The 21,660-nt window shown below is 44.8% G+C and overlaps 1 protein-coding gene and 1 non-coding gene across 3 annotated transcripts in view; one reads left to right on the plus strand and one right to left on the minus strand.

Moving 5' to 3' along the window:
* The window catches only part of CLIC5 (chloride intracellular channel 5), a 168,977-nt gene that overhangs the window by 39,991 nt on the left and 107,326 nt on the right, over nucleotides 1–21,660 (plus strand). The window contains exon 1 of one of the 2 annotated variants that reach the window (XM_006076155.4): nucleotides 14,909–15,318. The exons of the other annotated variant lie outside the window; for it this stretch is intronic. Coding sequence (XP_006076217.2) covers nucleotides 15,256–15,318 — 63 coding nt within the window. The 5' untranslated portion in view covers nucleotides 14,909–15,255. Of the gene's footprint in view, nucleotides 1–14,908; nucleotides 15,319–21,660 lie in introns of those variants that run through there. 2 annotated transcript variants of the gene reach the window in all.
* On the minus strand, nucleotides 11,304–11,408 carry LOC112583066. Its single transcript, XR_003107424.3, has one exon. It is a non-coding gene; the product is annotated as a U6 spliceosomal RNA (small nuclear RNA).

Raw genomic sequence — 21,660 nt, forward strand, 5'->3', positions numbered from 1 at the left:
GGGGTGCCATTGCCTTCTCTGTTTGTGAGCTAACTGTTCATATTTTCTACCCAGAGTCAAGGCTCACGTCTGTTTTCACACATTGTGTTTTCTTTTTTTTTTTTTTTTATTTTATTTTATTTTTAAACTTTACAATATTGTATTAGTTTTGCCAAATATCGAAATGAATCTGCCACAGGTATACCTGTGTTCCCCATCCTGAACCCTCCTCCCTCCTCCCTCCCCATACCCTCCCTCTGGGTCGTCCCAGTGCACCAGCCCCAAGCATCCAGTATCGTGCATCGAACCTGGACTGGTGACTCATTTCATACATGATACTATACATGTTTCAATGTCATTCTGTTGCATCTGTTGGCAAAGAGTAAATACTCACGTGTTGAAAAGAGTACATGTCATGGGGAAGGTGAGGGGCAAGGGAGCCCTTTTCCACTTAATCAAGATGTCAGGGACTTCCCTGGAAGTCCATGGGAAAGAAGCCACCTGCCAATGCAGGGGACATGGGTTCAGTCCCTGGCGTGGAAAGATCCCACATGCGAGGGAGCAACTAGGTCTGTGCCCCGCAACTTCTGCAGCTTCACTCTAGAGCCCACGCTCCGCAACAGGAGAAGCCGCTGCGTTGAGAAACCTGCACACCACAGCTAGGGAGTAGCCTCTGCTCGCACTGCAACTAGAGAAAACCTGTGTGCGGCAACAAAGGACCGGCGCAGAGCAGCCAAAAATAAACAAACACAAATCAGAACCACAGCTCAGTATTTAAAAAGCACTGTTTATATTACTTAAGGTGTAAGGCCGTTAAGAACCAGAGGAACATCTTATATTCTGCAGAGCGCAGTGATGCCAGAAATTACAATCTAATGAGGATGTGTTGAACAAATGGACAGATAGATCCAGACATAAGCCACATGCTGGGCATGAGGAAACAAAGATAAGAAACGAGGAAACAGAGATAAGAAACATCACCCTGCTTTCTGAAAACCTGAAGATTTGCTGGGACTGTGCATGTGTAAGGTGCTAAGTAAGATGATGAGAACAATGCAAAACGTGATCAACAGAGGGATGAGATTTTCCTGTACTTGAAGATCTTAGCTCTAGGGGGCAACAGACGCATAAATAGTTTCAATGGAGTAGAACAAGAAGAGAGATATGCATAATGGGTCACAGAAGCACAAGTTGAAGGATGAGAAAGTTTGCTGAGTGAAGAAATGTACAAAAGTATTAAGGAATGCTGCTGCTGCTACTGCTAAGTCGCTTCAGTTGTGTCCGACTCTGTGCGACCCCATAGACTGCAGCCCACTAGGCTCCTCTGTCCCTGGGATTCTCCAGGCAAGAGTACTGGAGTGGGGTGCCATTGCCTTCTCCAATGGGAGACAGGAAATAGCAGCGTGTGTATGTAGGAAATCAACCATCGTAGGCTTTCCAGAATCTTTAGGGCCTGAGGCCAGTTGAGTCCAGATGGGCAGGCAGGTCATAATCCATCGCATTCTGGCCCATACCGAGCCCCTGAAGGGTTTGGGGCAAAGGCTGGTGTGACCCTATAGGTCTTGTAGATGGCTTACTCCAGCACTGGAAGGAGGATGGACTTGATGGCAAGGCAGGTGGCTGGCCAAGGTGGAGTGCACTTAGAAATATTCTATAGCTGTTCAGGCAGGAGGCAATGCAGCTGTGGCCATGTAAATGAAAAGTGGAGAGATTTGAGAGTAGGGATTTGGTGACTAATTGGATTTGAGATGATGGAGGAATTAAACAAAAATATGGGCTTGGTTTCTGGTTCGGGTGACTGGATAGATGATGATGTCACCAGCGGGGAAAGAAAATACAGGATAAGGAGAGGCTTGGGGGAAGATTATTTGTGTGGTGTTTTGGAAATGTTGACTTTAAGGAAACTGGGATGCCCATGGGATTTACGCAGCACAGTTACATGTCAGCACGAGGCTGTCAGGGATGAGATAAAGGCAGAGAGCTCAGATCTGGGAATGAATGAAGGAACCCTGGATGGATAGGATGGGTAGCCTTGGGGTTCACACTAGAGACCTTCACGACCTTCACCCATGATTCACCCATAACCAGGCATCACTCCTGGAAGTTCATTGTCCCTCTGACAGCCCATCACACTGCAGATCTAAAGTGAATTTGGTTCCAGATCCTTGAAGCTCTTTTCCTTTCTAAAAAGAGTGGGGGAAGCTTAGTGGCTCATTCTTTGCTGTTAAAGAGAATGAGCTGCTCATGGATCCTTGTTCAAGTTTCCTTCCCCAGAGCTCAATTCTGCAGCCCAGCAGCAGGTTGCTCCTGGTGAAAGGAAAATTGGGGTTCTCTTTTTCTGTGAGAAGATGGGCTCCCCTGAGTAACAGGATTGGAAATGGGTGGCTTTTAGCCCTCGCCTGTCAACTGTATCCACATGAATTAATTTCTTGTTGAATATTTGCTAGTTTGAACGACCCAGAGACTGACTTCAGGGGAGACATTGTACGGGCTGAAGACCTCAGAGTACATCAGAGAGTTCCAGCGGCCAATGCTGTCTCTGGCACTCTGAAGTGCAGGCAATTTGCACGACTTATCTTATCTGTCTGGATCTGAGTTTCCTGATCATGTTAAAATGGGGATGATAAGAAACATACCTATTCTACTTTTCCTGACTGCTGGTATGATAAAATAAGAAATGTTTTTGGAGGACCCATGCAAATGTTATCATTGTTTGACGATGCCTGAGGGACAGCCAGCACTGAGTAGGTCTCCATCCACAGTCACCAAATAAACTGCAGGAACTACACTCATTCATTTGCTCCTAAATCAATTCATTCACTCAACAAATACCATTTGAGTACCTGTTCTGTGTGAGGCTCTGTGCTCATTGCTGGTGAAAAGAAGAGAACGAATGCCATGAAAAGATATGGATAACATTCAGTATAAGAAGCCAATCTGAAAAGGCTGCTGTGTATTGTGTGATTCCATCTACGTGACATTTCTGGAAAATGCAAAACGATGGAGACAGTCAAAAGATCCAGAGGCTCAGGAGGAGGAAGGAATGAATAGGCGGAGCACAGAGGATGCTTAGGGCAATGAGACGATTCTGTATGATACTACAGTTGTTCATACATGTCTTCATATACTTGTTAAAACCAATAGAATGTACCACACCAGGAGTGCACCCTAATGGCAGCTATGGGCTCTGGGTGATAATGATGATCCATGTAGCATCTCTGATTGTAACAAATGTACCACTCTGGCAGGGATGCTGACAATGAGGAAGGCTGTGTGTGAATATATGGGGCAGGGAGTATATGGAAACTCTATACTTAGTGCTCAGTTTTTTAGTGAACATAAAAGTGTTTTTAAATAGTCAGTTCAGTTGCTCAGTCATGTTTGACTCTGGGACCCTATGGACTGCAGCACGCCACGCTTCCCTGTCCATCACCAACTCCCAGAACCTACTCAAACTCATGCCATCCAAACATCTCATCCTCTATCATCCCCTTCTCCTCTTGCCATCAATCTTTCCCAGCATTAGGGTCTTTTCCAATGAGTCAGTTCTTCACATCAGATGGCCAAAGTACTGGAGTTTCAGCTTCAGCATCAGTCCTTCCAATGACTATTCAGGATTGATTTCTTTTAGGATGGACTGGTTGGATCTCCTTGCAGTCCAAGGGGCTCTCAAGAGTCTTCTCCAACCAGTTCAAAAGCATCAGTTCTTTGGTACTCAGCTTTCTTTATTGTCCAACTCTCACATCCATACATGACTACTGGAAAAACCATAGCTTTGACTAGATGGACCTTTGTTGGCAAAGTATTATCTCTGCTTTTTAATATGCTGTCTAGGTCAGTCAAAACTTTTCTTCCAAGGAGCAAGCATCTTTTAATTTCATGACTGCAGTCACCATCTGCAGTGATTATGGAGCCCCCAAAAATAAAGTCTGTCACTGTTTCCATTGTTTCCCATCTATTTGCAAACAGATCTTCAAATGTCAGCAAATGAGAGGTGTAGATATGTGTGCACAGTGTGAGCAAGTTCCTTCCCTTTATATTGTTCTGATATTTTGTCTTCAATAGTGACAGGTGTATGCAGAGGGCCAGTACTGTTCATTATGCAGACAGAACTCCCTTCGGCTTATTCACCTCAGGGTAACTGATCATCCAGTTGCGAGCAGCTCTGCCTGCCGGGAGCCTCCCAGGATGGGGGTGAGGAGTGCTGATCGGTTTCAGCATCCACTTGGCTGGGTCCACACCATCTCTGAGACCAGATGGAAGGAGCAGAGGAGTTGGCCTTGACTGGTGAATGTGGCCAGACCATTTTGGCGTGGCTGTTTTGCATCCCTCTGCCCTTTAATTTGATGACTTCCCATGGGGAGCCGGGTGCGGTGAGGAAGACAGAAGTTAGGTCAGCGTTTGTCCCTTTGGGCCCTAAACATTGGGAGGCTCAGTTAAGGGCATTAAGTCTGGTGTCTAGTGATGTAAGAACCCTGTGCGGTGTTGATGGAGGACCAGTGACTGGGTCCATATTCAGCTCTGTTTACTCAGAGACTTGATTTTATGAGAGGGAGAAGTAACAATGGTTGAGTTTACAAGATTCCAAAAGAGCAAGGTAAAAAAAAAAGAATGAGTTTCACTGTAATTAAATCAATTTCAATGCATTTTTAAAAAATATAACATCAGTTAGATAAAATATCAGCCTTTAGAAGTGGGTTTACCATCTTCCCCATGGTATGCTTATGTGCATGCTAAGTCACTTCAATTGTGACTGCAATCGAAGTCTGCAACCCTACAGACTATAGCCTGCCAGGCTCCTCTGTCCATGAGATTCTCCAGGCAAGAATACTGGAGTAGGTTGCTATGTCCTCCTCCAAGGGATCTTTGAGACCCAGGGATCGAACCCATGTCTTTTATACCTCTTTCATTGGCAGTTGGGTTCTTTACCACTAGGGCCACCTGAGAAGCCCCCTAGCCTAGTAGAGATGCAGCCAGTGAGCAGAACCAAGTAGGAGGGATCTTGAGGTGAAAAATGGATATTGCAAAGGAGTCTTAAATTAATGTCTGTCTTTCATATGGAGGTGTATTTCAAACCTTTCCAAAGTGTATTTAACTGAGGAAATCAAGCCTCATTACAGAGCAATACAGACAGTGATTGGCTGCAAATTCTATATACAGTCGATGGAGCTTTCATTATTTCTTCATGTTAGAACTTTGCACTGAATGAAAATCTCTGGGCAGAGTTTCTACTGCAAGGCACTGAAATTACAAAGGTTGCATAATGTAACTAGGAAAAGATGGAAATGTGACCCCACCGTATTACACAGGGATAGCACGGAGAATTTCAAGCTAGACCTTCAGTTCCTCAACATTAAATGCTTTGTTCTCGCTACCTCAGGGCCCTCACACATTCTGTTCCTTTCTCTCTTCCCTTCAGTCTTCACATGACTGGCCCCTTTTTATCAATCACATCTGGGCTTAAATGTCACCTCCCACAGAGGCCTACCTCAGGGACACCTTACTAAAGAGACTCCCTCATTCCTTACTGTGATTCTTCAGCATTGTAACCCAGATAATACTGATCATTTTTTATAACTATACACCTATTTATTGTTTATATGTTTATTCCATTTCCCACCATGAATTGCAAGACCCACCAGGCGAGGGCTATGATCAACTGTTCTGTTCCCCAAGGTATATCCAGTGTTTCCAAGAGTATTTGGTGTCTAATAAGTAGTCAATAGATAAAGGAATGTGAACATGAAGTAACCCTGGCTGTGACTATTTCAGTGGAAGAGGACTCATTTATGAATCAACTGGTAAAGGTTCAAGTGCTGTCTGGTCACAAAAAATGTAGGCAATGAGCATCTTTTCTCAATATTATCAGATCTACTTCAATTCTATGTTCCTTGGGTTCCCTGGTGACTCAACAGTAAAGAATCCACCTGCCAGTGAAGGAGAGATGAACTCCTGGAGGAGGAAATGACAATCCACTCCAGTATTCTTGCCTAGAAAATCCCATGGATGAAGAAACCTAGCCAGTAGTCACGAAAGAGTCAGACACAAACTTAGCAACTGAACAATAACAAACACATTCTATCTCCTCAACTGGAAGGGCTGAAGAATGGGAGCATCCCCTACACATATACACTTGTTTTAGGCGCTGTGAGTTCTCTGGGACAGAGGCTGGGTCTTTTTCAAAAATTTATCCTCAGTATTAAAGGCAGTGCCTGGCACAGAAAGGCCAACAAGGGCGTATTTGCTGAATTTAACTAAAGTGAGATATTTGAAGTGCTTTCTGTCTTCTCCCTGGAAGAAGGAAATCGAAACAATTCAAGGTAATACTCTCGGATTTTTCTGTCCAAGCTTTGTGGGAGTAGGGTTAATCTTCCTGGCAGATTATAAAAGATTGCACAAGATTGGAGAAAATATATGACAAAAATAGAATTAAATCTTCCCCTCTAAATATAGATTAAAGAGAATCACTTATTACTGTGCTGCAGAAATAAATTTCTTCTGTACCTGCTTAGCTGTGACCAGGTAATTATGTACAGAAATATTATGTTTTATTTCTCTGAGTTCCTAAAGTAGAGAAAGAGATATATAAGGAAATATATGGGAAGAAAGAAAATACTCACGTACACATACATTCCTAGAATTCTAGGAGAGGAACTGACTTTTATTGCTGCTCCCACTTTTAAGACAGATGATGTTTAAAATAATAGTGTTATTTGTTCAGTCGTGTCTGACTCTTTGTGACTCCATAGATTATAGCCCACCAGGATCCTCTGTCCATGGGATTTTCCAGGCAAGAATACTGGAGTGGGTTGCCATGCCCTTCTCCAGGGGATCTTCACGACCCAGGGATTGAACCTGGATCTCCCAAGAATCCTGGAGTGGGTTGCCATTTCTGCCTCTGGGGCATCTTCTCAACCCAGGGATGGAACCCACAACTCCTGCATCTCCTGCATTGTAGGCAAATTCTTTATCTGCAAAGCCATCAGGGAAATCCTTAAAGATAATAATAGCAATTCAATTTGATCAATTCTGCCTATTTCCAAGAAAGAATTGATAATTTTCTCAATAATATACTTTGCCTTTCAGAAAATATTTCTTTATGTAGCTTAAAGAGCTGATACGATGACAAGGAGACAATCAGATAAAGGATGAAGGCCATTGAACATGGGTCAGGGTAATTACAGGGTACAAATTCCATTCTTTACCTGGGAGCATTGCTTTTTGCATGTTCTAGTAGCTGATCTTCAGCCTTCACTTCTAAATTGGGCATTTACTTCCTTTTTCTGTCTCTGTTTCTCTCTTCCTCTCTCATGTTTCTATGCATTTAAATACAATAGTAAAATAATTAAATAGTGCTTAGTTATTGAGGTCACTAAAAGTAGACTTTTGGGAGTCAAGCAGATCTAGATTCAAACCCCAGCTCTAGAGGTTTGTGGTTGGTTTCCTGACTAACCTATGTGAATCTGCTTCCTCTTCTGCAAAATGGAATACTGATAGTAGCTATCTTGTTAAGTGAAAGATCAAGTGAGAAATTGACTGTGAAATGTAGCACTGCTTTATAGACAAAAGGGCTCTTTTGTCCTTTGTTTATGCATCAGTCAGTATGTTGGTTGCATTATGTATATTCATAAATAGTATTATTTAAACTTTGCATCAGGGTCTTTTCCAAAGAGTTGGTGCTTTGCATCAGGTGGTCAAAATATTGGAGTTTCAGCATCAGTCCCTCCAATGAATGGGTATTTTTTGTTCTTGGTCACTTCTTGGTCCCTATTTCTTTTTTCAGCTTATGTCTGTGTGTCTCTTACGGTTCCAGAGACCCCAAATCCAGTCATTTCTTATCTAAGATCCGCCAGTCACTGATCCTACCAATTCAATGCCATTTCTAAATCTCTATCAGCATTTCAACCTTGTCCAACAACATCATACTTCACATACTTAGTAAATCCTGGTGGTTAAGAAAATAGGCTTTAATGATGGAGAGACCTGGGTCAGAGTACCAACTATGTTGTTTATAATTATTTATGTGACCTTGGACAAGTTCCTCACCTCTTTAAGTCTTGGCTTCCTCATTTGTGAAATGAGATTAATTGCACTGCCTTGGGTTATTATGAAGATAAAGTGGGCTGATAAGAGATTTAGCGTTCTCACACATGGTGGTCTCTTAGTAAATGTTAACTAGTATTACTGTTACAGAATCCTTTCCTGTGTTTCAGCTAAAAATTAGAATAATTATAAAGTCTCCACACAGTAAGGCCCATTTCACTTAAGTTAGCCTTTGCATGATATGAACAGAAGTCCAAGAGGAGGAGGAGGATGTGAATAAAAGAGGTGCCAGTTGTTTATTTGGGCTTCCCTGGTGGCTCAGGTGGTAAAGAATCTGTCTGCAATGCAGGAGACCCGGATTTGATCCCTGGGTTGGGAACATCCCCTGGAGAAGGGAATGGAAACCCACTCCAATATTCTTGTCTGGAGAATCCCATGGACAGAGGAGCCTGGCAAACTACAGTCCATTTGGTCGCGAAGAGTCAGACACAACTGAGCAGCTGAAAGAACAACACACAGTTGTTTATTAACTGATTCCATTGACCATTATTTAATGAGCACATACACTGTACTGGGAATATTATCAGTTTGTTTGCAAGTTTATAACAAGGGGCCATTATGTTCTATGGGTAGTGCAAAAGAGACAAAAAGGATTCTTGTCTTCAAGGAGCTTTTATTGTTATGAGAAAGACATGATTCAACCCCTTGAAGGAATTCCATGGAGGGATAGTGCAAGCGCTAAGACTGCTCATTGCTCACCTACCCTGCATTTTCTCAAAGGATTCTAGAAAGAGCATGGCATCCCCAAAACCCTGGTGGAAGGATGAGTAATGAGTGAACCAATGGGATAAATGACAGTTGTTGACAAGGACTCTTGGCTTCAGGCCAGCCTACTCCCTGGCCTCTCCCTTTGCTGAGCACAGGTAGGCAGACTGCTGTGAGGACAAAGATCACTGGCAATGTGGGGCACACCCAAATGTTAGTTTATAAAGGAACAGAACTAGGAACCCACCCCGTCCTCCTCGCAGCCCAACCTGTGACCTCATGCAAGTGGAAGGACTCACCTCTCTCTGGCTACACTCACATGGTCCTCCCACAAAGACACAATATGACTGGTGCTTTTAGCAGCTGCCATCCAAATCTGCCAGTCCCCTCAGCTTGAAACCGAAGCCCTTGAGATTGTCCAAAAGATCCTCTGTAGAGAATGTAAGGGTGAAAGAAACCAATTCCTATTAAATAGCTACCTTGGGCAGAAAGAGTGGATTCAACTAAATATCATTAGGTACCTAAAGGTTTGAGCTTGAAACTAATGATATACCTGGCATTCAGTAAGATATTGATATCCTTATAAAGATGATCGGTGTTTCATAATAATTTATACACTTTTTATCTTGTAAATATAGCTAGAAGTTTATTAACTGTGTTGATCTTTTATGACATTTTTGGTACCAGGGACCGGCTTCATGGAGGACAATTTTTCCATGGATCAGGGGTGGAGGTGGGGTTCCTGGATTTTCTTGCTTTGTGTTTAGCTGGCTATTCTTTTTCTAATTTTTTAAGACAGAAGTTTAGATTATTGATTTGAAATCTTTATTCTTTTCTAAAAAGAACACTTCTTATATAAATTTCTTCCTAAGTACTGAATTACCTGAATCTTACAAATTTTGATAGACTCTATATTTATTTGTGACCTTTCCCTGGTGGCTCAGTGGTGAAGAACCCACCTCCAAATGCAGGAGATCCAGGTTCGATTCCTGGGTCGGGAAGATCCCCTGGAGGAGGAGATGGCAACCCACTCCATTATTCTTGCCTGGAAAATCCCATGGGCAGAGAAGCCTGGTGGGCTACAGTCCATAGAGTCACAAAGAGTCTGACCTGACTTGAGCAACTGAGCAGCAGCAGTGTCCATTTGTATTTAGTTCCAAATATTTTCTAATTATTTTTGAGGCTTCTTAACCAGTGAATTTCTTAAAGTGTATTGCTTAATTTTCAAAGATTTAAAGGCTTTCCCTATATCTTAAGTATTGGTCTAATTGATTATTTTATGGCCAGAGAATATATGTGGTAAGATTTCACTTGAATATATGTGGTAAGATTTCAGTCTTTTCAAAAGATTAAGGTTTTTTTTGTAACCCAGAATATGGTCTATTAGGGTGACTGTCCATGTGTACTTGCAAATGGCGTGTGTTCTGTTGTGTGGGAATGTTTATTAGGTCAAATTTGTTGTTTGTTATTTTTAGGTCTTCTATACTCTTGCTGACTTTTCGTCTTCTTCTGCTATCAGTTTCTAACAGAGGAGGGTTTTAGTCTCCAAATGTGATCCCATGTTTGTCTTTTTCCTCTTTCAGTTTTATCACTTTTGCTTCATGTATCTTGAAGCTCTGTTATTAGGTACATACACACTTACGTTGTTATAGATTTTGATGACTTGACTCTTTTATCATTATGTAATATTCCTCTTTATCCATGATGAGTTCCTTTTTCTGGAGTCTATTTTGTTTGGTGTTTTCTTTTGATTAGCAGTTGCATGGTATTTTTTCCCCATCTGCTTACATTTGAAGTGAGATTCTGTGACAGCACATAGTTGGATCTTGGTTGGTTTGTTTTTAATCCAATCCAAAAATCTCCAGCTTTTAAAAGTATTTATTTATTTGGCTGTATTGTCAGGTTTTAGTTGCAGCACGTGGGATCTTTCTTGTGTCGTGTGGGATCTTTCCTTGCAGCGTACAGGTTCTCTAGTTGTGGTGTGTGGGCCCCAGGGTCCACGTACTGCCATACACATGCCCAGCTGCCTGCGGCACATGGGATCCTCCCAGACCAGGGATCAAACCCACATCTCCTGCATTGCAAGGCAGACTCTTAACCTCTGGACCACCAGGGAAATCCCTGATCTCCAACTTTTAGTTGTGTTTAGACCATTTAAATTAATTGAAATGGTTAGATTTAAAGTGTGCTGTTGTATGATTAGTTTTCTGTTTGCTTTCTTTTTCTTTCCTCTTAGATTATTTGAGTATTTCTTGCCATTACACTTTAACTTACATATTGTTTTTTTTTGAAACCATATCTCTTCGTGTAAGTTTTATAGCTGTTGTTTAGGAGTGGTTACCATATGCATACCTAACTTTTCTTAATCTGCTTAGAGTTCATAGTTTGCCACTTCAAATGATGTATAGAGATATTACAGCTATATAAATTCCTTTGCCTTCACATTTATGTCATATCATCGAATATGAATATATTGAAAACCCAGTCAGATAAATTTTTTTATTTCAACAATCATACAAAAATATGAGTGTTACACAGATATGCACATCATCCTTTCATTGGGGCCATTCTCATCTTCATTGTGTTATTCCAGTTTTAGTATACGTGCTGCTAAAGTGAACATTGAATATGTTTTTGAAGTGCTTGCCTAATAAGGATTTATCCAAAACTTGAAACAAGTTTGTGAAACTACGATTACTAGAAGTACAGTCTATATGATCAGAGAAGTGCTCTTCTCTGAAGAAAGTTCGAATTGCCTAACCAATTATACTTTGATGTAAAAGGGTAGTCATTTTATATATAAAAAAAAGAAGTCTTTTTATTGTGAAATGAAGCAGAATGCGGAGTTAAAAACTAGAAATAGGCCAGAAATATTTTATAACCAGAGCAGAATTTTTTTTTATTAAATGAAAGTTTATAATATAAAACTATCAGTTATCTACAGGGATGTCCATGTGGGAGGTATCTAGAAATTAAAAGGGAATTGTTCCATTTTTCAGTAGGTGGTAGATATTTGGAGAAGATGAAATAAAAGCTAACTCTCAGACTTCCTTGGTGGTCCAGTGGAAGAGAATTCGCCTGCAAATGCAGGGGGACACAAGTTCGATCCCTGGCCCGAGAAGGTCTCACCTGTCTTGGGGCAACTAAGCCTGTGGGCCACAGCTTCTGAGCCCGTGTGCTGCAACTACTGAAGCCTAGAGCCTGCGCTCGAGGGCAACAAGGAAGCCACCATAATGAGAAGCCCATGCAGCGCAAGGAAGAGTAACCCCCGCTCACCACAACTAAAGGAAGCCTGTGTGCAGCAACAAAGACTCAGTGCAGCCAAAAATAAAATAAGTAAATAATGTTTGTTTTTTTTTTTTTTTTAAAAAGCTAACTCTGCCAGGTTTGGGATTAGGGGAAAATAGAGGTCATACCACATCTTGTTAAGCTCATAGCCAAGAAAATAACCACATGTGTAAAGCATCTTCATTCAGGGGAAAAAAATAAAAGCCCTCAAAGGCACTTTAGCATAAAATTTCATTTACCTCTGTCAATTACTATTGCAAATATTGTCCACAGTCCAGAATAGGAAAGTGATGAGTCTGTGCGGCATGCAGTGAAGGTAGCAGTCTCCCTCTGTAACCTTGTCTTTCCCAGAGTATGCAGTCACTGGCTTGGAATGTACAGCCGTGAAGGTGACAGCTAAGGGCTTTGGTGATGTAAGCCTGAAACCGAGGAGGCGAGCAAATAAGCCTCACCTTGATTAAGCTGTAGGGGACCATGAGGGTTGCAAGTTGGGCTTGGTGACTGTTTCCTTCGGTGAGCAGGAGACATTTGCACTTGGAGTTTATGGGGAAACAACCTGTCATAAACGGTGGTCAGGACACCTTGCCATCTTCTCTGCCGATCAGATGCCTGCCATTCAGGAAGTTGCTTCTGCTCTATGAGATCTCTCTTTCTGGCCACTCCAACGATGATGAATAATCTCTCGGCAAGCTGACTTACATAGCCCTTTCACCTACCCAATTCGTATGGCAGTCTGAGTTTTTCTTTACATGGGCATATTCTCCTGAAATAGATTTTAATCTCCATTAAGACCAGCACAGTGCCTTTTTTTCCCAAAATGCCTTACCAGCGTGCACACGTTTGAGAGAGGCGATGAGAGCAGTTGAGAGCATAGGCTTAGTCTGTCTGGGTTCAAATCCTGATTCCATCATTTCCTAATTGAATGAATAGGAGCAAATTACTTAAATATTAATAAATATGCCTCAGTTTCCCCACTTGTAAAATTGGGACAATAACACTATCTATAAAGATGAAATAAGTTAAGACATGTAGAGTGTTTAGCATTTTTTGCCTGGTTCCTAATACGTACTGTTACTTATTTTTATTAAGTGATTTTTTTTTTCTTAGAAAGCCATGGAACAAATATGTATTTATAAGTCAGGCAGGACAGAGCACAGACAGGATCAGCTAGAGAAGGCAAAGAACACAAACAGAAGTTGACCAGATTCCAGATACAAAAGACTTAGCACCTGTTTTTAAAAGAAATGGAGGATGGGAATGTAAATTGGTACAGCCGCATTGGAAAACCCGCTGGCAGTGCTTACTCGAGAAGAACATTCTAATGCTCTAGCAACAAGCAATCCCATTCCTGAGTATACAGCCAACAAAAAGTGTCCACGTATTGTGAAAGGATGTTTCATAGAATGTTCATAGCAGCCCCATGGAAGTCATTAACTAAAAGCTATGCAAATATCCATCAGAAGGAGAATGGATAAATAACTTATGGCACCAAAAATGGGTGGTTTCCAACTACACACTGCAGGATGGATAAATCTCACCAATGCAGTGGTGAACACAAAGGAAGCCAGACACCAAGGAGTATATACTATGCTTATTGTAAGATTCCAGGCAAAACTAACCTGTGCTGTTATTACAAGTCGGGATAATAAGTTAACCCCAGGTGGGTGACAGCCGTGAGAGGGAGGAGAGCTAGAGAGGAGAGCATCTTACCTCCTTCTCTGGTGTTGGTGTCATGGATGAGTTCAGACTGTGAAAATATATTGAACTGTCCACTTATGCGTATTTTTCCATAGGCGTATTCAGTTCAGTTCAGTCGCTCAGTCGTGTCGGACTCTGTGACCCCATGGACTGCAGCCCTCCAGGCTTCCCTGTCCATCACCCACTCCCAGAGTTTACTCAAACTCATGCCCATCGAGTTGGTGATGCCATCCAACCATCTCATCCTCTGTCATCCCCTTCTCCTGCCTTCAATCTCTCCCAGCATCAGGGTCTTTTCCATTGAGTCAGTTCTTCGCATCAGGTGGCCAAAGTATATGGACTGTATAGTCCATGGCATTCTCCAGGCCAGAATACTGGAGTGGGTAGCCTTTCCCTTCTTCAGGGATCTTCCCAACCCGGGGATCGAACCCAGGTCTCCTGTATTGCAGGCGGATTCTTTACCAGCTGAGCCACAAGGGAAGCCCATATGCGTATTCTATGTCATTAAAAAAAAGAAGAAGAAAAATAAAATAAAAATAGAAAACAAAGGAAAAAAAAAAAAAGAGGAGAAAGCCAAAGAAAAAAACAAAACGAAAGAAGGGGAAAGCAAAACAGCCCAGCGGTTAAAGGACACGGATCCTGACCTGGCAGGCTCACCTCTCTACCTTACACAGCACCCTGCCCTTCCCTGCCTCCTCCTCTCCCAGCCCTACTCTAACCTATTCCGCACGAGGATGGCAAATGCAGTTTTCAGGGTCCTTCAGTTCTCTTTCCAGCTCCCCATAGCTCCTCCCCACTCTGAGCATCCCTAAGGCAGGAAGGGGGTTTCCTAGTGGAAAGGGCTGGTAGGAGATTTAACTTGGAGGAGCTGATGCTTCGTTAAATGAAACGTAAGGCTTAAAGCCATGTCTTTTTCTCTCTCATCCCCCCGCCCCCCCGCCCCTCCTCCTCTCACACTTTCTCCCCCTTTATCTTTCCCAGAACATCCTCCTATCCCAGCGGCGGTGTAGCGGCGCTGGTCCGCGGCGCGCCCCTCGGGGCCTGGGATGAGAGGCGGGGGCCGTGCTCGCCCGGAGCCCCTCCCGCCCGCCGGGTTGACCCCGCCCCGCGGCGCCGGCTATTTTGGGCGCGGGCGGCGGCCGCAGGATCGCCGCCCCGAGCGGATCCTGTGACACCTCCCAGCGCGCGGCACTTGTTGCTCCCGGGACCTGCCGCCCATCCCCGAGCCCACCTTTTCTGCCTCGTCCTCTGCCCTCTCCTGGCTTCTCTCTTTCCGTGCGATCGCCCGGAACACCGATCCCTCAGGCACCGCTGTCACCGGCTGGGGAAATAGATTAAAGAAACTAGATAAATAAACGCCCTCCGTAGCCCCCCCCCCCCCCCCCCCCGGGCGGCAGCAGCAGCAGCAGCAGGAGCGCTGGCCCGGGCGCCGCAGAGGTGGCGCCTCCCCGGCCCGGGACGCTGGCCCCGGGCGCCGACGGCATGACGGACGCGGCGACGGCTAACGGGGACGACCGGGACCCCGAGATCGAGCTCTTCGTGAAGGTAGGTCGGCGTCCCAGCGCCGCCTCACCTGCTGCGCCTCCAGCCGGGGTCGCGGCTCACGTGCCCCGGCGCCGAGCGCTCTGGGACGCCGGACCATCCCCAGGGAGCGCAGCCTCGCCCTGGCGGTCCCTGGGGTGGCCTTTCTGCAAACCCGAGCCTCGCTTCGGGGCTCCCGGGCGGGATGGAGTCAGGTGCATTCTGGCAGGTGGCTGTCTTCTCAGAGAGTTTGTCAAACCTGCCGCAGGACCGGCGGTCACCCTGCCTAGGCGCGATTTTGGTTTGTCCTGAAGGGCATCTTCGGGTGCAGGGTGAGGGCAGGAACCTGGCTGGACCCATGAAGCCTTCTTCTAAAAAGGCGGAGGGAAGGAAGTGGGAGAAAAGAAAGCATTACTAATAATATGATCTTTGGCAAAGTAGAAATAACATTTCTAAAAACCTCCGTTCTCTCTTTTGCTCTATTAAAAGAAAAGCAAAAGGGAACAAAGATGTGTTCTTGTTCTGTGATCTGCAAGGCGGAAAGCAAACACTCCACTCGCCCACATTATTATTAGTGTCATAATCGTGTTTCCGCGGGGTTGTATCAGGAAATGCAAAGGGTGACCTGAGGCAGACTTGGAGGAGGGGACACGGGGCGGGGGGAATTCATTAAGTCCCCTCGCTCCCCGTGCCGAAACAGTCTAAAGTCAAAAGCTGCTACACTTCCTTGGCAACCTGGAGGAGGAAGGATGAAGGCTGATGCACCGTTTCCCGGTCCTCCAGTGTAATAAGAAAGAAACATTTGATAGGTCCTCCAGAAGCAGAGAAACCTGAGCGCAGGAGAGTTGTCTCCAGGGCGGTGCGGAGTCGCCAGGACTTGGGGGAGGGGCAGCCGCCGGCAGGCTGCCTGAGCGCTGAGAACTTTCACAAAAGGGGGAAAAAAAAAAACAAAAAAAAACCCCGCCAAACATCTTAGAATGCAGTTTCCCTAGAAATATACAGGTAACTGAGAAGGGAAGAGAACTTGGTGCCTGTTCTGGCTGAATTTAAAAGACATGTATATTTCCCTTTATACTGGGGAAATGTATGGAAATATACATGCCTTTTAAATTTGTTTTGGTCAGAGGATCCTTATCTACAAACTAAATACACAAATAGATTTTCGCAGGAAGTGTAAGATCTATCTGACACTGATAGCAGCCTTTTGGTCTTCGGTAATTTTTATTTATTTTATTAAAAAATAATAAACGAGCTGTGACTTATCTTACACTTGAAAAGTACTCTCAGTTGGCCCAGCCTCCCACAAAGTTTTGTTAAAAATTCGGCTGGGCTTTACATTTAGGGGGTTATTTTGCAAAATTATGCATAGAGATTACATTTGGTTTTTAGTGAGACAACTTTCCTGGACCTATTTCTCTTCCCCCAAATGTGGCTTCCGTCACCGTCACCCTCATTTAGTTTCTGGGACCCCTCTGGGAAGGATTTTCAGGCTCTCTGGCAGACCCAGGTAATAAAAGAGGTCATGTCCTCCCAGGCTGAGCAGTGTTGGACTCAGAACTGGCCAGGGCTGCCCTGACCCCCGGCATCCAGGCCTGCGGTCTAGGGAGCGAATACGGAGAGCTTTCACAGAGCAAGGAGTCTTGCTGTTCTTCTTGAAGAAAGCTATTCTAGGACTTTCTCAGATTCCCTGGGAGCAGGTAGTTTCACAGTGTCAAGTTCCTGAAAGCTATTTGAAACACAAATTGACTCTTTTAGAACCAAAAGAGCCCTTTGCCCTGCTCCTAAGTGAGAAGCCCATTCTACCCACACCTTCTGAGTTTCAGGTTGGCAACTTGGAGGTTTTCTCCATTTGTATAAAAAGCTCACTTAGCAGCCCCCAGTGCCCACAAGAATTCTAAAGTACCTGTGTTGTCATTTTTTTTTCTTCCTAAAGGAAAGCAATCCATGAGAGCCAGGCAGGCCTTCTTGGTCAGCACAGAAACCAAGTTGATGGGGAACAAAAAATCAGATAGGAAAGCTCTTTTGATCCCCCCACCCCCTTTTTGAGCTTCTGGTTAGTAGTGACCATTTACAAGGGCAAGTAAAGGCTAAAAATAATTGTGAAATAAAGACACTGCCCAGGCAGCCAGCCATGTCCTGATTTATAGAATCAGGTATTTCCATGGTTTATCATGTCTCATAGCTGTAGGATTCCCATCAGAAGAAAGGCCCTGTGGAAGGTCTCAGGTATCCGAGGTGATTTCTGCAGGCCCAGCGAGGTTGGTTTCTAGGAAACCTTCCAAGGAGGCTCTCCTCATCCAGTAAGTATTGTGATGTGGTCATCTTCGACACTCCCTCGAAGAGACCCACCCGCCTCCAAACCTGGCCTGTCCCCTGGGAAAAGTGAAAGCGAAAGTTAGTAACTCACCTGTGTCTGACTCTTTATGACCCCATGGACTCTAGCCCGCCAGTCTCCTCTGTCCATGTAATTCTCCAGGCAAGAATTCTGGAGTGGGTTGTCATTTCTTTCTCCAGGGGATCTTCCCAACCCAGGGATCAAACCCAGGTCACCCACATTGCGGACAGACTCTTTACCGACTGAGCCACCAGGAAAGCCTTCTGTGTGTCACTTAAAACCTTCATTATTGTGAGAGTTTCAAGGACATACAATAGATTTTATGCCACATGGATTGGTGATCATTATCTGTTACCACTGCTGCTGCTTATTAATAATACTAAACGGTGGCATTTTAGGACTTAGGAAGCACATTCAAATACCTTATCTCATTGGATCCCCGGCTTCGTAGATCCATGAGCCTTGGTTCACAGGTAAAAAGTGATGAAAACAAATGACATGTGGCTCCCAGGGACCTCTTGAGACATGATGCTAGAGAGCACTTTGCCAACTGCAGTTTGCTTTCCCTGTAACAACCTCGGGAACTAAGGATGATGGTTCACCCCATTTTATGGTTGAAAAACTCAGGTGCTCAAAGAGCGTCCGTGAAATGTTCAGAAGTAGAGAGCAGTAAATAACATTCAGATCCAGCCCTCAACTAGCAGTTTAGACTCTAAATTCTTTACTCTTTCTCAAATACCCATATGTCAGGCCTAGTACCTTCTTTTGCCAAGTCAGCCTTTCAAGTGTTTCTAAGATGACACTTACTGGCAACTTACGAATTCATTCCAATGTGTTAGTCACTCAGTCGTGTCCAACTCTTTGTGACTGTAGCCCACCAGGGATTTTGTAGATCTCCATCCATGGGATTTTCCAGGCAAGAATACTGGAGTGGGTTGCCGTTTCCCTTTCCAGTCCATTCTAATATGGTCATGGAACGCTATCAAGGCTCCCACCCATCCCTGCTCTGTACTCCAAGTCTTTCCCTTCCAGGGAACATTCTAACGGAGATTTTTTTTTTTTTTAAGATTTATTTATTTAATTAAAAAGTATTTTTTTTTCTGGCTTTGGTGTGTCTTTGTTGCTGCACGAGGGCTTTCTCTAGCTTCGGGAGTGGAGGCCACTCTTCCTTGCCACGCGAGGGCTTCTCATTGCAGTGGTTTCTCTAGTTGCAGAGCACAGGCTCCAGTAGTTGCAGCACGTGGGCTCAGAAGTTGTGGTTCCCAGGCTCTAGAGCACAGGCTCAGTAGTTGTGGCGCGTGGATCTAGCTGCTCTGAGGCATGTGAGCATATGGGATCCTCCTGGACCAGGGACTGAACTGGTGTCCCCTGTACTGCAAGGCGGATTCCCGGTCACTGGACCGACCACCAGGGAAGCCATCTCATGGGGATGTTTAAGAGATCATTGACAGAACGTTTTTAATTTCTTCATCTATAATAAGAAAGGTTTGAGTCTGTCAGCTCTCATTCTCATTTCCCAACAAATGTGAATGGGGCAGAGGGGACAGAGAAATGGGTTCAAATCTTGTCTCTGCCTCTTATTGGCCAAGTGACTCTGAACAAGTTCCATAACTTCTGTGAATCTCAGCATCCCCCCTCTTAAAACAAGCGGGTGATTATAAATAAAGTGCCCTTATCTTTTATTGTCCAAACTCCTGAGAGAGAAAGGAGGTACTTCCAGTAGTGAGGCTGGGACAGCAGGTGGCACCTGGGGTTGATGAGAACGTGTGGTCACCCTGGTTATGAAAATACTGTCACCACAGACTGGCTGCAAGGATGCCACGGGAACAAATAGAGGAAAACATTGTGTAAGTTGAAAATTGCTGAGAACACATTGACTTCGATAAGGATATGAGTCCCGTGGCAGATAGAACCTTTCTTGATCTGCAGGTCCCTGATTTGCCTTAGGGAACAATGGCCTGGCTGCTTCCTCACTCACAGGGCTATTTTGAGAATAAATGAGATCATACACAGCTGGGACTTTGATCACAAAGGGAGGACAACAGGTTAGAGTTGATAGAGGCAGTGAGCGTGGTTTATTGAAAGAAAAAAGAACAAGGAAATAAAAGCAAAACAGAAAGTGATTTGGGAAGACAAACACAGGATGTGCTGTGTAGTTAGATCAAGGCATTCATTCCTCCTTCCGTAATCGACACCTCCACCTTCAGTCCCCGCCCTAGACCCCAGAGGTAGAAAGTCACCAAAGCCACCCACCTTGAAACAAATATCTCTTGAGTTTCAACAGAAACCAGTGGTTCTCAAATTTGGCTACAGAATCAAATAATTTGGGGGAGATTTTTAAAACTTCTGATGTCAGGATGCTCCCTGGTCGGTTACATCACAATTTCTGTAGGTGGAACCCAGAAGCGATGCTTTTACCCCCACCCCTAGGCAACTCTGGAGTGGAGCTCTCGTGCAGAGCCACTGAGTCCTGATCAGAGGCAGGTCTCTTGGCAGGCAGCTTTGCCACTACTGAGCTCGGTGGCTTTGCTAGTGTGGATGAAGGTCTAGAATGTCTAACAGCCTCAGGTCATCCTGATCATTCTCATCAGGAGTGCTGTTGATAGAAAGCTCACAGCCAACAGTGCTGCAGTGAACAGATGCTGACGGACCATAAAGCCCTTATCTGCAGGACTCCAGAACAGTCTGTGTGTGGGGTCGGTCTAGTAAATAATGATCAATTCAGCCCCCGGGGGAAACAGAACGGAGGCCTGCTGATTGTCTGATGGAAATGACGAGTCATTTCATTTATGGAGTGATCCAGAAGGCTCTGACACTGGTGCAGAGCACAAGTCAAGCCATGGCGACCCGTGGCGTGGTCATCTGACTTCCAGAACAGACGGGATCAAATTTTGTTGTGTTACCTCTCAGACCCGAGCTGCCCACTGGCTGCCTGGTCACCCGGCCAGTCATGGGTTTATCAGGTTTTGAAGTTGCTTTTATCACATTATGCCACTGTTTTCTCCTGGTTTTGCTCTTTGGTCAGTAATGCATCACGCAGATCCATCTGCCCTGCTGTGTCAGCAGCGCATCCTTACCTGGTAACACATCCCTGGGAGTGCCGATGTCAAAGGTCGACTCATACTAGTCTCAGGTACCCTGGCAGGCGATGACAGTGAGGACTGGGGGTCTGAAGATGTTAAAGCCCAGGGCCAGCGGTGTCAGTCCCTGCCTCCCTGCTTACCTGAGCTGTCTCTCTCGAGTGTTTGGTAGCTTTCTCCACCCAGGGCAAAGAGCCCATGGGTTCAGAGAAGTCAGAAGCTTTTAATTCTTGGTTTCTTTTGAAATTCAGATGCTGAGCCCATGGTAGTGGTGATGGAAGATGCAGTAGAAGACTGCAGTTTCCGGTGCCCCTGAAGGTCACCTGCTGTGTGAGCTAAGACAGGCTGCCTGACGTCTCTGGGCCACAGTTGTCTTGCCTGTGCAATGCTGATAATGGCAATATCTGTTTCCTGGGGTTGCTGTGAGCATTGAACGAGATGTGTAGAATCTGGGTAAAGCCTTCTCGGCAGGCCTAGGATAGCCCAAAAAGTGAGAAGCCAAGCCCTCGCACGTTCCTTCCTTAACGTGTCCCAGAAGTCGCTGGTGCAGAGACACAGAGTGATGGGAGCCGGAGCACAGTGGTCTCTGGATCTGATCGCCTCTGATGGGGCTGCTGCTCCAAGAGCTGGAGGCCCCCACCAACCACTGTCTGGAGGAATGTAACCCCAGGAGAGTGTAGATCACTGACCAATGGTCAGATTCTTCCAGCTCAAGGGGTGTTGATTCCTCTGGTAGCTGCTCCCACTCTGGTAGCTGCTCTAGGGGCTGGACTAGGATGCATCAAATCACTGGGAGTGCTGCCCTGGCCCCTCCCTTTTCAGCTCCATGGGGGTGTTACTTCCGGGGTTTCACCCCCTTCTTGTCACTGGGTTCCAGGTGGAGCCTCCCGGGCTCATCTGCAGGTGCTACAATTTTGACCCTTCAGTAGGAAAGAAGCTTCTGGAGTTTCA

The sequence above is a fragment of the Bubalus bubalis genome, chromosome 2 (genome assembly GCF_019923935.1).
Source record: "Bubalus bubalis isolate 160015118507 breed Murrah chromosome 2, NDDB_SH_1, whole genome shotgun sequence".
Taxonomy (NCBI): Eukaryota; Metazoa; Chordata; class Mammalia; order Artiodactyla; family Bovidae; genus Bubalus; species Bubalus bubalis.